Source organism: Macrobrachium rosenbergii, chromosome 6, assembly GCF_040412425.1.
Source record: "Macrobrachium rosenbergii isolate ZJJX-2024 chromosome 6, ASM4041242v1, whole genome shotgun sequence".
Taxonomy (NCBI): domain Eukaryota; kingdom Metazoa; phylum Arthropoda; class Malacostraca; order Decapoda; family Palaemonidae; genus Macrobrachium; species Macrobrachium rosenbergii.
Window position 1 is genome coordinate 41,321,407 of NC_089746.1, and position 15,105 is coordinate 41,336,511.

Consider the following 15,105-nt stretch of genomic DNA (forward strand, 5'->3'; position numbering starts at 1 on the left):
TTGAAAATTAGTATGGTAAATCATTTTTATCGTTAATGTATTTGTACGTAATCAAGAAAATACTAACTTGATGTAACAAACCCAGAATTCTCTGTGGAGGAATGTCTCCTGTCATTCTAAACCACCCATGTATTTTAGATATACTATCCTAAAATACATGCCATACAGTAAATATAATTTCAAAATTATCTTACAGCAGCAAAATATCAATACAGTAATATGTACATACATTATGTGCAGTACAGTAGACGATGTGCAAAGTTACATTAGGCAGAAGAATATGTGCATGTCTGAATTATATGTTTATAGGGGATACTTAGAGTAACAGTTGTAGGTGGGTATGTTATGTTTAAGCTGACTTTGAAATGATACTGGGATGTTTTGGGATGATAGTTTGAGGTATAGTTTTGTTTGAACTGTTAAGTTGGGTGATGACCTGATAAAATAGGCAATTATATGCAGTTATAAGCATTTTAGGGGTGTTTATACTTACGAGTAACAGTTGTAGGATGGTAATGCAAGGTGACTTTGGGTGTTTTGGGATGATGGTTTGGGGTGTATTTTTGTTTGAAATATTGAATTATTGTTGTATGATAATTTAAGGTATATTTTTGTTTGAATTATTAAATTAGGCAGTGAACTGCTAAAGTAGGCTGTTATAAGCATTTTAGTTTAAGGGGTACAGGGTATTTGGGAGTTATAAGAGTTTTTAAAGGGAATTTTGCATTTCCGCAGTGGGTTCTGGAACCCCTCCCTGCAAAAAAGTGGGGTCCATTGTAAATGTATTGCACTGCATCATTTGAAATGTAGGAATAAAACGCCCTAATCGTATTAGTGAAATTTTATTGACCAAATTGCTAAACCAATTGCAAAGAAAAGAATTTTAATGATCTGAGCTTATGTGATTTTAAAGCACATGCTACTCCATGTCCTGGTTATTATCTCAACAAGGACATCACTGGTACACATCAGAATGTAAAAGGTAGGCATATATCTGAATGCTTTATCAGAAAATAATTATACAGATAACGAATATAAAAACTAAAATAATTCAGATTCTTACAAACATACACTTGAAATTTTCCGCCACTCACTTTCTCTACAGTGAACAAGGATGCGGTATCCATTTTCGTCATAAAAGTGAATCACCATAGTAAGATAATGCAGAATCCGATTAGGATCAGGATTTTCCCAATATGTACCAATTACAATGATAAGCTTCCACAACATTTCCTTGGTAACAGAATCTAAAGATTGTGCTATGAGCTATATTCTTTCTTTGAAAGAATATAGCTGATGGAAGTACTTCGAACAGCTTCATCATATGGAGTCCTTACGTGCTAGTAGGGGTAAATGTAAATCCACCCTGCGGTTCCGTTGTAGGAACAGAGCAAGCATTGCTTTGGAGAGTTCTGTTCTTAACTTCTATCGCCGAATTTAAGTCAAGAGGTCGTTGGCAAAGTAATCTGTCATCGCCGGAGAAGACAATCTTGACAATCCAGGTCATGTAACGTGTGATTGATACCCACGTATCGATACCTTTTCCATTATTGTATAGTTTGTTGTATTTCTTGGGCTGCTTTATGACCTTCTTGTTTTTCTTTTTCTTCTTCCCTGTACCTGTAGTTTGTCTTACAATGGCACTTCCAGTTTTATAATTTATTTCTATGACTCTGTCAATGTCATTTAGTCTGTCTATTTTAGTTACTTTTGTTCCACTTTTACTTTTAACTTGTTTTTTTTGACTTTGAGATTTCACTACCTTCTGCTTAGCTATCTTATGTTTTGCTTTACCGGACTTATTGATTCTCGGTAAGCTCTTTTTTCTTGGCAGATTGTTTGACCTCTTACCAGATTTTTGTTTCCTTTTGTTCTGAGTTTTCCCATCAGGTGATCGTCTGCTCCTTGAAACCACTTTAGCCTTTGGTTTCTTTTTCTTTGCTTTAGTACATCCCGACCCTGCCTGTAAAGGAAAAAAATCAGTTAAATGATGGCAAAATAAACGGTTTGGTAATGTACATGCAGCATGTATGTTATAAATGTTAGCTCTTGAAAATCAATGGGATTAACAACCATACAAGCTCTTGCAAATTTATGTAAAACCATTGCCCTGTACAATTGCTCGAAATACTCAGTCAAACTACTGAGTTTTTAGTGTACCCAGTGTTGGTTATATTTGTTGCATTGTTGTGTCTAGTTCCGTGATACTTTATTGCCTGTGCTGAAATATGGCAGTATTTTTTTCTCCTATAACTGAATCTCTATGGTCCCCTTTTCATCTTTCAGAGTCAATCGTCTCTACTTTATAATACCACTCATTGCAAGATATCTTACAAATGCAAGGTACTTTGTCTTTGCTAACAGATTTAAGATTGACAGATTTTCATGTTCGAGTCAAGTAAGAATCTATCAGTATCCAGGTCAGAAGGAATCATGGCAAAAACATTGTCTACATGTCTAGACAAAGTTTCACCGAGATATTAACTAAGACACTGAGAGAGAGGAACCCATGGGAAAACCGTTTACTTGGGAGAAATAATAATTAATATAAAATAGCATTCTCTGCCACAATTTAGATTTACTTTATCTCATATGATGTTCAGATATCTTTCCCAAGGCAGGTGAAATTTCGCTCTTAGCCATGATGCAACATAGTAAAAAACTAACTTCATCTACCTGGTCACATTTACCAGAGATGTATGTAATTGTTATAACCACAATGCCCTCTCAATGTCTCAGATTGTTCATACTTTTGGATACGCTTGTCACTAACAAGCCTTAGATCCAAATTAAGGTGATATGCAGTATTTCTGATGTCTGTAGAAATATTCAAATCTGCATCTAGAATATTAGAATGAAGTTCAAATTGCCGACCTGACCACGAAAAGGATAAAAGTATATTGTTGCTCATACATAGATATACCTATCGAACTCAGATACATTAATTAGAATTGGAATAGTCCCACCCTCACCATTGTAGCCAAGTCTTTAAAGCTTGTGATAATCTCTTCAAATTTGCAGCAGTAGTGAATACCAGACGTTTGTCATCCTCTGCTGTAGAATCTCTTACCAAAAACAGATCACCGTTTAATGTAAGTTTTAGTTCTGGCGGGATGCTAATGTCTTTTAATGACCTTGGTTCTGTTGGATGCTCACAGTGCCTAATCAATTTTATAGTCTTTCCTAATGTATTTTTGGAAGGTAGACATGGTACAGTATTTTGAGGAGCAGAGACAGTACCTGATTTAATCATTTGACATGGCCGATCTCTTGTTGATTTTGCTTTTGTTTTCACCTCTTGAATGATTTTTGTAACTAGCAGCACTTGCACAAGGAGAGTGATTTTGTTCAACAAATTTTATTAGTGAATGTTTTCCATTTGCAAGTTTAGTAACTGCTCTGCCTTGACAGTTATCAGATTTACAAAATTCACAGCACCAGTAATAAGAATCGTTCACCATCAAATATTCACATACATTGATGTTATCTTTTCCTTTTTGTGAAAAATTGTTTCACAAGCTGCTTCCATTTCTATGGGTTTAGAAATAAAATAGATTTCAAAATTATATACGAGCTTTAGGCTATTCTCAAAAGCAAACTAAAGAAAAAGTACACAGATGGAACTATATATACAGTGTAGGAAGAGTGAGGAGTGAAGAATTACAATGCTAAGCTACATGAAGAAAGTCAATGATTAATATTAAATACATAATTATGGTTAAAGGGAGATTAAATAAAGTAAGGGTGGGCTATACAGGTATAAAAAAAAGAGGCGATCGGTCTTTTGCTTTTCGAACACAAGTGTGTTATTAATATACTACCATTAATTAATATATTATTTGTTGTTTTTAACAATTACCATCTTCACAACTGTTCCATACACACACACACACAAACAATACAAACAAGCATAATATATATATATATATAATACATATATATATATATATATATATATATATATATATATATATATATATATATATATATATATATATATATATATATATATATATATATATATAACTCAGCAGTCTATATACATATATATATATATATATTATGCACCTCCCCACCTAATTTACCCCTTTATTTATTGACTATAAATCAGAGCCTGCTATCAACATTCCGATCTGTCCCTTTTTACCTGGAACAGATATTGAGATGACAGATAACAGGAGCTAGGAGGATATTTTATGCCACTCCCTTTTAAGAGGTTTACCCCAACTAATCCTCTTAAGACGGCCTTCCTAAAGGCAAATTAAGCTGCCCAAATTGTCTTACACCCGCAGGACCTGGGAAGGGCCAGTCAGCCTGACCCCCGAATCGTTGAACACCTGGCTGTGATTCACCCTTGGACACGACTCATAGCCCTGGCCGCGTGCCTTATAAGGGAAAGGAGCAGTAAGCAGCAGTTAGTTAGTTGTGGGAGCATAAGACATGCAGACGCAGTAAGAGTCCTCCACGCGGGTGTGCGGTAACATTGCTGAGAAGATTTTCTTTCCCCTTCCGACTCCCGACTCCAGACTCCAGTCTCCAGTCATCCTCGAGAGAACCGCCATACGTGTGATCTTCCCTCGTTTTCTTCGTCTGAGACCGCTTCCCTTAAGGTAAAGTGGAGTAAGGACTTTTCGGTCACGAAAGTTTGCCCTTTAGAAAGCCTGGAGTACCTCTGTTCTTGTGCCAGTTTATCCCGTGCCATTTCCAATGTCCTGTGTTCGAGTGTAAAAGTGGTCATTCATTCCTTGAGTCTTTGGTGCCCTCAGTGCAAACTCGAGTCATATTCGGTGTTATATTGTTCCTTTACTGGCGTGTAATGTGTAAATCTCTCTTGCAGAGGGACCCATTCGCAGTGGACTCATCTTGGCCTGTGCCTTGCCTTTATTCAAGACTCCAGCCAAAGGCTCTTCAGGCGTTGCAAGCCCTTTATCAATTTACTTATCCATTTTCCCTTCAAATGCCTGCTTTTGTAAATATAACTCTTTAATTTAGCCCAAGTGTTTACGTAACATTTCCTTATGAAGTAGAGCCTTCAGCTCCTAAATTCTCCCCTTTTTCTTATTTTTTTTACGATTTCCCTTTACGCAAGTCAGAACTCCAAGGCAACTTGAATAAAGTTACCGTTGCCGGCCTGTAGAATAGCATAAACCCAGGGAAATACGTAAATATATGTATATATAATTTGGGATTTTGCGCTTGTCGGTATCTTGGCGTGTCGGGATTATGGCATTCAGGATTCTGTCTGGCTCCCGGCTGAAATATATATTGAATCTACTTGCTACGATGGTGAGGATGGGTCTGCTCCGGCTCTAATAAATGTATCTGAATTCGACAGGAAGTATATGGCAATAGACTTTTATCGTTGTGGTCAGATAGGCAATGTGACCTCATTCTGCTACTCTGGATACCGGTTCAACTCCAGCTACGGACATCAGAATTACTTCATATTCTTGCAATTGTGACTGAGGCTTTTGTGGTGAGGAGTGTATCCAAGGAGTATGAAGAAATCAAGAATTTGAGAGGGCAAAGCAGTTGTTACAATTACAAAATTTTTAAAGACTGACTAGTATTATATATATATATATATATATATATATATATATATATATATATATATATATATATATATATATATATATATATATATATATATATATATATATTATATACAGTATTTATATATAATATATACTGTATGTTATAATATACTGTATATATATGTAGAATATAGATAATATATATATATATAGAATATATGTGTGTACAGTGAACCCTCTGTATTCGCAGGAGATGCATACCACACCCCCATGAATAGCTAAAATCCGTGAATACTTTAAAACCCTCTCACTTAGAACTGCTCATTTTGATAGTTTAAACAGAAAAACCCTGTAAAAATGCATATACCTCAGTATTTTAATAGTTTTATCACAAAAAGTACATTTATTCATGAAAATTATATGAAAATACAGTAATTAATGAACATTTCTCAGTGAAAAATTGCTGAATGGGCGAATTTTCTGCGAATAATGGCTAGATATGTTCCACAGAGAAACCCATAAATGCGTGAGTCCATAATCACGAGAACGCGAATACTGGGGGTTTACTGTAAAAAAAAAAAAAAATATATATATATATATATATATATATATATATATATATATATATATATATATATATACACATTCAGTCCCCGGTTTATGATGTGGGTTCCATTCGATGCTGCTTCATAAGCCCAAAATCATAATAACCTGAAATATCGTCGAAAATCATAAGAAAACCTTACTTTTAATCTTTTGGGTGTCTTGAAAACGACGTAACCTGCACTTTGAGAGTTTTTCATAAAAAAAACCTCCAAATTTTAAGCACTGCCATTTTGGAGCCACATTTCACATATTTTTACCATGGTAAAAACAGAAACTCTAAAGGGATTTTGCCATAGTGAAATTATTGTTGATAAACCTTTTGTGCATTTTGTGTATGTTCTTGTTTTTTGCATTTTTGTGTGCTCTTGTGTTTACAATTTCATAGTTTTACCCAAACTTTTATGTTGGTGATTTAACATTTGCATACTTGATTTGATTTTCATTTGTTAAGATTTCTTTTTCAAATCTTGAGTAAATCTTAATAGTTTGAATTTTGCTTAGTTAACATAATTTCTTGATAAATTAAAGTTTTGTGAATTAATCTTGTTTAGGAATTAATTAAACCTTATATTGTTTTCAAGTAGTGATAAATTTTTTCAGATTCTGAATTCTAATTATAACTTTTGAAGTTAGAAATAAATGTATGTATTTAATGTTAGAAATAAATTTTGTATTTAAAGTTTTACAAACACAGTGTTTCATTTTTGACCACTAGTGAATAGGGTTATTTGTGTGTGCATAAGGCAAAGTGATAGACATGTTTTGTTCTCTTTCAAACAGTGAAGTGAATGAAGACCAAGGAAACGATTATAGTTGTTTGATGGAGTGATGCCCTTTTTTATCTAGTATACCTCAATACTTCACACATAACTTGATAAACCTAGTTTGATATTTCAAGTGATAAGCAAGTTTTAAGGAATCACTGTTAGCTTTAGAGTGTTCAGTCGTAATTTTATTGTTATGAGGGTTCAGGTATCTGGCTGAAGTGAGGTAAATTTTTGTATTTTGTGACTAGTTGTGTAATAACCAGGTACAGGAGAACCCCGGTCCTCGACGCTAATCCGTTCCAGAAAAAGCGTCGAGATTCGATTTGGTCGAATTCTAAATCAATTTCTTCCATAAGAAATAACTGAAAATGGATTAATCCATTCCTGACCACCATTCATTACCCCAACCTTGCCTTTTTATACAAAACATTACACAAATTACAATTAAATAAGTTCAGAGTTGAATAACTTACCGTATCAGAAGCACTTTTTACATTTTTAAATGCATACTGCATCAAAAAAATTATCCTACAACCAATGCGGCCGTATTACCGGTGGTAGACCGAGCGCCATAGGCTAGGCTAGGTAGCCTATAGGCACTACCAAAATGTACTGTAACGGGTACACACGAAAACTGTTGTTAATAATGATAACATTGAAAAGCAAGCCTGATTATTACAGTAAATTAATTATACAGTATTTATAAGCTGAATTACTGTATGTCTGTTATCATAAAATTAAGACAAATTTCCTAAATTACGTCGGCACTCGGCAGCTTGTGGCATGAGCAGATGTAAACAAACCACAGCGCCACCCTGTTGGTATATCGCGGTACTAATTACATAAACGTTGTTTACGTTCAGTGTTTTTGGTAAATTTCATATACAGTCTACTGGAATAGCGTACAAAATAACTGTAAAACATCTTTCAGTAAATATTATGATACCCTAACATATTGGGACCCATGATTGGATGAAAATTCAGTGCAGAAAGCCAAAAAAATTATGATATACCTACACAAGTGTGTACTTCTCCAAACAGCAACAGCAGCAGCAGCAGCGTGTGTGGGCTTTAAATGCTTTTAAATATGCATGGGAAGAACGTCACCAACTAGCGGCACCCGCCCGAAACTTTTTTTTCTACAAACATCATATGATTCATCGGGTCGGATTCCGTTTTGTTGTTTGAGCTCCAACGCAAAATTTACTCAACATTTCATGTCGATGTGAATGAGTATTTTTATATATATATATATATATATATATATATATATATATATATTATATTTATAATTATATATATATGTATATATATATATATATATATATATATATATATATATATATATATATATAATAATTATATATATATATATAACCATATATATATATTACATATATATTTAAATGTTGAGTAAATTTTATCTGAGCTCTAACACAAAAACTGATGAATCTGACCTGATGAATATATATATATATATATATATATATATATATATATATATATATATATATTAGATATATATATATATATATATATATATATATATATATAGATATAGATATAGATTAGATATAGATTAGATTAGATATATATATATATATATATATATATATATATATATATATATATATATATATATATATATATATATATATATATATATATATATATATATAATATAATATATATAGTCATACCCTGAACTTACACGAGGTTAGGTTCCAGAACCCCTTGCACAAGGCAAATTTTTGCGTAAGTTTGGCACATTTTCTAAAAATGCTAATAATTGCTTATTTCTAAAGTTTAAACACTTTATATGACCGTAATCATGATCCAAAATTGTTAAGCTAACTTTTAAATTAAATTAAAGTTACTGTTATTTCATTTGAAAGTTAGCTTTAATACATTACCCTTAAAAAAAGAAATAAATTATTGACATAAAAATAGAGAGTTGGAAGAGAATTTCTCTCCCTCTCCCCTTCTGACCATTCTATTTTTAGAAGTCTTCTCAACCTCTTTTTAATAACTTCTTTATTCTACGTCTCTTTCTCTTTGTTCTGAAATGTTTTTTCATGAACAAACAGTGTTTTTTATTTAGACAAATACAGTCCTTAGTTAACCCTTAAACGCCGAGCCTCTATTTACAAAAGTGTCTGCCGTATGCCAAAGGGGTTTGAGAGTTAGCGCCGAAGCGGAAAGAAAGTTTTTTCAAAAAATCACATCTCTCTTAGTTTTTAAGATTAAGAGTTCATTTTTGGCTCCATTTTTCTCAATGCCTGAAGTTTAGTATGCAACCATCAGAAATGAAAAAAATATCGTTGTATATAAATATTGGAACATATGGCGGCGCGAAAAAAAAAATTCATATATAATTGTATATAAATCGCGTTGTGAGCAAACCGGTTAAAGCTAATGAGTTATTTTTTTTTCGTTGTATTGTACACTAAATTGAAATGATTTTGGTATATAACAAATTGTAAAACGATCAAAGCAACACAGAGAAAATATTATCACAAAATGATGGATGAATTCGTAACGAGCGGACATAAAATTTTTTCTTTTTATTTAAATTCACCATAAGTTGAAATATTGTGCTAGAGACTTCCCGTTTGTTGCAAAATGAAGGTAAATGATTGAATATTACTAGAATGTAAGAGTTTTAGCTTAAAATTGCATTTTTCGACCATTTTGGTCGAGTCAAAGTTGACTGAAGGTTGAAATTTCGGCACTTATCGTGATTTATATGAAAATATTTCAAAACTGATAAAAGCTACAACATGAGTTATTTTGTTTTGTATTCTACATGAAATTGCGCACATTTTCATATATAAAACTTTATGTAACGGCTAATATAAAACGGTGCAAAAATTATGACAAAGTGACTAAAGAAATTCTCAGATTTTCAGCAGAGGTAGCGAGCGCGGACGTAAGGAAAAGGTTTTTTTTCAAAATTCACCATAAATCGAAATATTGTGCTAGAGACTTCTCGTTTGTTGCAAAATGAAGGTAAATGAGAAGGTAAATGATTGAATATTACTAGAATGTAAGAGTTTTAGCTTATAATTGCATTTTTCGACCATTTCAGTCGAGTCAAAAGTGACCGAAGGTTGAAATTTTGGCACTTACCATGATTTATATGAAAATATTTCAAACTGATGAAAGCTACAACCATGAGTTATTTTTTGTTGTATTCTACATGAAATTGCGCACATTTTCATATATAAAACGTTAAGTAACAGCTAATATAAAATGGTGCAAAAATTAGGACAAAGTGACTAAAGAATTTCTGAGATTTTCAGCAGAGTTAGCGCACGCGGACGTAAGGAAAAAGTTTTTTTTTTAAATTCACCATAAATTGAAATATTGTGCTAGAGACTTCTCGTTTGTTGCAAAATGAAGGTAAATGATTGAATATTACTAGAATATAAGAGTTTAGCTTACAATTGCATTTTTCGACCATTTCGGTCGAGTCAAAGTTGACCAAAGGTTGAAATTTTGGCACTTATCGTGATTTATATGAAAATATGTCAAAATTGATAAAAGCTACAACCATGAGTTATTTTTTGTTGTATTCTACATGAAATTGCGCACATTTTCATATATAAAACTTTATGTAAACACAAATAGAAAACGGTGCAAAAATTACGACAAAGTGACTAAAGAATTTCTGAGATTTTCAGGAGAGTTAGCTGATGCTTTCCTTTGGTATAAGAAAGAAATTCGTGCATGCACAGCTGGGTCACGCCTGTAAACAAAACAACAGCGCGATCCGTGAACTCCCAGCATCCCTCAAGGCGCGTGATTTAAAATTTTTCGCAAACGAGGCCTATACGTATTTTTCCGCGAATATTTCAAAAATCTTTTTGTAGTCGACGTATTTTACGTCTACTTCACACCTGACAAACAATTTTTGTCAACGTAAAATACGTCCAGTCGGCATTAAAGGGTTAATATATCAAAAGATCGAGAAAACTTGTTTGTTTGTTTGAAATATAACATAATTTACTATAGAAATGTATACATTTTGTCATTACAGTTGTTATTATTATTATTATTATTATTTAATCTTATTAATTTTTGAAAATTAGTACTCATTATTAGATAAATCATTTATTTTATCACACAAAACAAATGAACATATACATGTAACCATAAAAATTCCTTCATCTCTTACTGAGACACAGAATTTTTATGGTTACATGTGTATGTTTGTTTTGTTGATAAATGATTTACCTAACAATAAATACTAATTTTCAAAAATTAATAAGATTATTAAGATTAAATAACAATAATACTAATAGTGCTATACTGTAGGGTTATTATGATTGATGTTTTTTTTATTAGGTTATTTCTTATTGTGTTGGTATATATGAAAACAACTTTAGTATTATCCTAGCTATTATTTACTTATTTACATATGTTATTTATGTTAGGGTTAAAAGGTAAGGTTTTTTTTTCTTCTATTTTTATTATCTGTAGGCCAATAATAAGTCTTCCGGGCATGTGAGGTAGCCTTTTCAATGAAGGGGGGTGACCTAAGGCTTCTGAAAGTTGCCTTAATGTGTTGTATTTTGTCATTAATATATTCTGGATCACAAATCTTGAAGGCTCGTCATGGGAAGTTCATTATTATATTACTTTTGATATCACTATCATGAAAAGAATAAAAATGTATATAGCTTTCTGAGTTGGTTCTCTTCATATATACTGTGAATTTAAACTTGTGTACTCGAACCTCTGAAGATTAATACGTCTTAAGAAAGGCAACTTGGAGCCAGTTTCTACTTCTACAGTAAATTTTATTGACGGTAGGATGTCATTTGCTATTTCTACTAATTGAGTTAAATTTCTTTCTGTCCCATATCTGGCCAAATATCGAATGCATTATTCATACATATGAGAGATTTAGATCATCCTATTAACTGGAGTGAAGCAAGATCTTTAGTCCTGTGCAACAACACAGTTAAAAGGAATATCATTGAATCTTGTTTTATCAAGTCAAATAATGAAAGTGTTCTAAATTTAAGTCTTGGTTTGTTTAAACTTGATGCCTTCATAATTAATAACACTGCTGATAAATATAAGCAAAATTAGTATTCAGTTTTATACATGTTTCTGCAATTCGAATGGTAAGATTCTCCGTATCTCTTATGGTTTTAGTTTATGACCGCGTGATCCCGGATTTTCCTGGATTACCCTTTTGTTTATTACCCCTTGGAAATTAACCATCTGGTATTCAATTTTATACGTGTTTTTGGATTTTGTATGGCTAAACTTTCGTATCTCTTGTAATTAGGTCTATGGTTTTAGTTTGTGACTACTTGATCCCGGATTATCTTTGTTTCTTACCCTTTGACAACTGACCATCTGGTATTCTTGTTCTTTTTGTTGACTTTGTAACCTTTTCATCTGTCTCATTTGTGCCCAGATGATGCGTTAATAAACGTGAAAGCGCTTGGTACTGAACTTCTGCCTGTCATTTTCCTGTGGGATTCACTTATACACTGAAGTCACGTGCATCTTCTGTGATTTTTTAAGCACATATACATATATTATATGTATAATACATTTAATATATATATATATATATATATATATATATATATATATATATATATATATATATATATATATATATATATATATATATGAAAGTTATTGTATTTTCATTGTTTATAAACCAGGCTGCGTTTTGAATCCCTCTGAAGCACTTTTCACTAACAATCCCCCCTAGGGTGTAAGTTATTCCTTAAGTATAGTGAACTGTAAATTAAACAAGATTTCCGTCTTAATATTTCTGAATAGAGATTCACTATATATATATATATATATATATATATATATATATATATATATATATATATATATATATATATATATATATATATATATATATATATATATATATATATATATATATATATATATATATATATATATATATATATATATATATATTTAATTGTAGATAAAACCAATATTACTATGAAACTGTCAGAATGAAGTACAACATGAATAGCGATAACGGAATCAACTCATTATCGTAGAATTCTTTCATAACTGATGCTCACCAGTAAAGCCCCTACAGTAATGTGTTCTCCATAGCCAGCACTCGTCGGCGTGTATAATATAAATGGACTTCCTTCGTCACCCTGTAAGGCAGAGAAATAGTGATTTTGAAAATAATTTAAATTTTGTTGTTGGTCACTTACCATCAGATGAATTGTTGTAATTATGTCTGGTTTACCATAGATTACTTGCGTAATTCAAGATTCAGTTATCATGGAATCACATCGCGTGTTGTTTCTTAAGCTGTCTAGGAAATTTCCAGTCTCATTACATAAAGCATTATGTCATTGGAACTGAGGGACACCTTTATTATAGATTTTTGTAAACAAAAGCAAAAGGTTTGGTCATGCTCACGAGTTTTTTCTTCTTCAGAAACGTTCTAGGTGCCTTTCCCCAAGTGTGTTAAGATGTGCAAAAGGTGAGGCCAGGTGTGGACCGCACTCTTCCTGTCTAACCGAGACGCAATATCGCTGACCCTCTGGTACAGACACACTGTGGTATATGGTGTTGTTTCATGGAGAGGAACCTGTGAAATTTCCTTAAGTCTTACGAATAAAAGAAACAAGAAAACGAAAATGAAGCGTAGGCCACTTACTATGCAGTTTGAGCCACGAGTTGTAGGAACATGCGTACAGAACATATCTTCTGGAAGAATTCTCTTAAGAGATGTCTGGCATTCGCTTGGTGACTTTTGCTGGATACCCGTGAGAATCTTAGGCGTTACTACCATCTCTAAGTAAATTAAAAAAATTATCTTCGATAATATACGAAACAGGAAACAGTGTAAAAGATGTACATATTATTTAAATCTTCAAGAAATTACTAATTCCATTCATAAAATATAACACACTTTGTCATACAAAATTTTAGTTTTATAAAAACTCCAATCTCTTTTGGCATAAAGAGATTCATGTAGTCAAATACTTTAACAAGTGCACGGAAACATTCTATGATGGTCGTTGCGTTTTCCGGTAAATGTCAAGTCTTTTAAGATCAATTATTTTAGCACTTGGCAGGCGTTTTGTCTAATTTGGGGGGTCAAAACACTACTTCACTTTCATTATGGCATACCAAACGATCCCAGCTGAGGGATACATTGGTATACTGTACAAAAGCATCAGTTAACTGACAATTCAATCCTGGAACATCTCTTTGAAACAGAAACGAGGAAAAACCTTTAATCAGAAAATGATGCAATCCTCTAATGCCTGAGGCTTCCATCATCTACATAAAGCAATTTGTAGGGACATACTTTTGGCATTTTTGTTCTTTTTGCCGTAGCCAATGGAGGCGCCTACGCTGTTGCCAATGTCAATAGTATCAAAAGCTGGGAGACATATTGGAGTGACAGCGTTCTCCCCAATAACCATTGGTTTCTTAACTTCTATGATTACCGGACACTGCGCTCTGTACAACTTCCTCCCGTCATCTGGAAAAGGGTTACTTGATTACAATTACCAAAATGTATTGGAAGTCTGAATTAAAAATAATTAATGAATGTATATGCAGCCTCTAAATCATTCACATGTTTTCGATTTATTGAACAAATGATCATGAAAAGCTGGAAAATGACTGCAAAAACTTATTACCAACCTGTCTTCTTGTCATTCATTCTTAATACACATTCTTCAGGGAGATAAAGCCGTTTTGGTTTCATAATTTTATACTTTTGAATTTTGTTTGGTTTTATCTTGAATTGTCCTGGCATAACATATATATCATTCTTTTTAGGGGCTCGGAATCCGCCTTTCTTCTTCTTCTTATTCTTCTTCTTCTTTTTCTTCTTCTTTTTATTATCATTTTGCCGTACCCCTTTCTTCACAGATTTCGCTTTTTCTCTTTTGCTTTTTGGAAACTGTTTCTTTGATTTTTCTTTAAGTTTCAGATTAGTCTTTTGAGTTTTGCCACCTTTTTGTTGTTTTTTGGATGTAATACTGTATCTTTTCTTATTTTTCTTCCTTGGAGTTTTCTTGTTTCCTTCATTTTTGATTTTACCTACATCGGTATTCTTTTTTTTAAGAGTTTTCTTTTTGTTACCTTTGCCTTTTTGGCTTTTATTAAAAACATTTCCTTTTTTATTTTTGTTTTGTCCCTTGAATACGTTCTGTCTCTGTTTCTTGTTT

The 15,105-nt window shown here is 32.4% G+C and overlaps 1 protein-coding gene across 1 annotated transcript in view; it reads right to left on the reverse strand.

Annotated features, from left to right (window-relative positions):
- Nucleotides 1–826: 826 nt before the first annotated feature.
- The window catches only part of LOC136839470 (E3 ubiquitin-protein ligase RBBP6-like), a 44,844-nt gene continuing 30,565 nt past the window's right edge, over nt 827–15,105 (reverse strand). Inside the window, exons 10-14 of the mRNA XM_067105550.1 lie at nt 14,576–15,105; nt 14,235–14,411; nt 13,578–13,714; nt 12,985–13,065; nt 827–1,963 (exon numbers count right to left, since the gene is read on the reverse strand). The exon at nt 14,576–15,105 is cut by the window's right edge and continues 123 nt beyond it. Coding sequence (XP_066961651.1) covers nt 1,334–1,963; nt 12,985–13,065; nt 13,578–13,714; nt 14,235–14,411; nt 14,576–15,105 — 1,555 coding nt within the window. The 3' untranslated portion in view covers nt 827–1,333. The remainder of the gene's footprint in view (nt 1,964–12,984; nt 13,066–13,577; nt 13,715–14,234; nt 14,412–14,575) is intronic.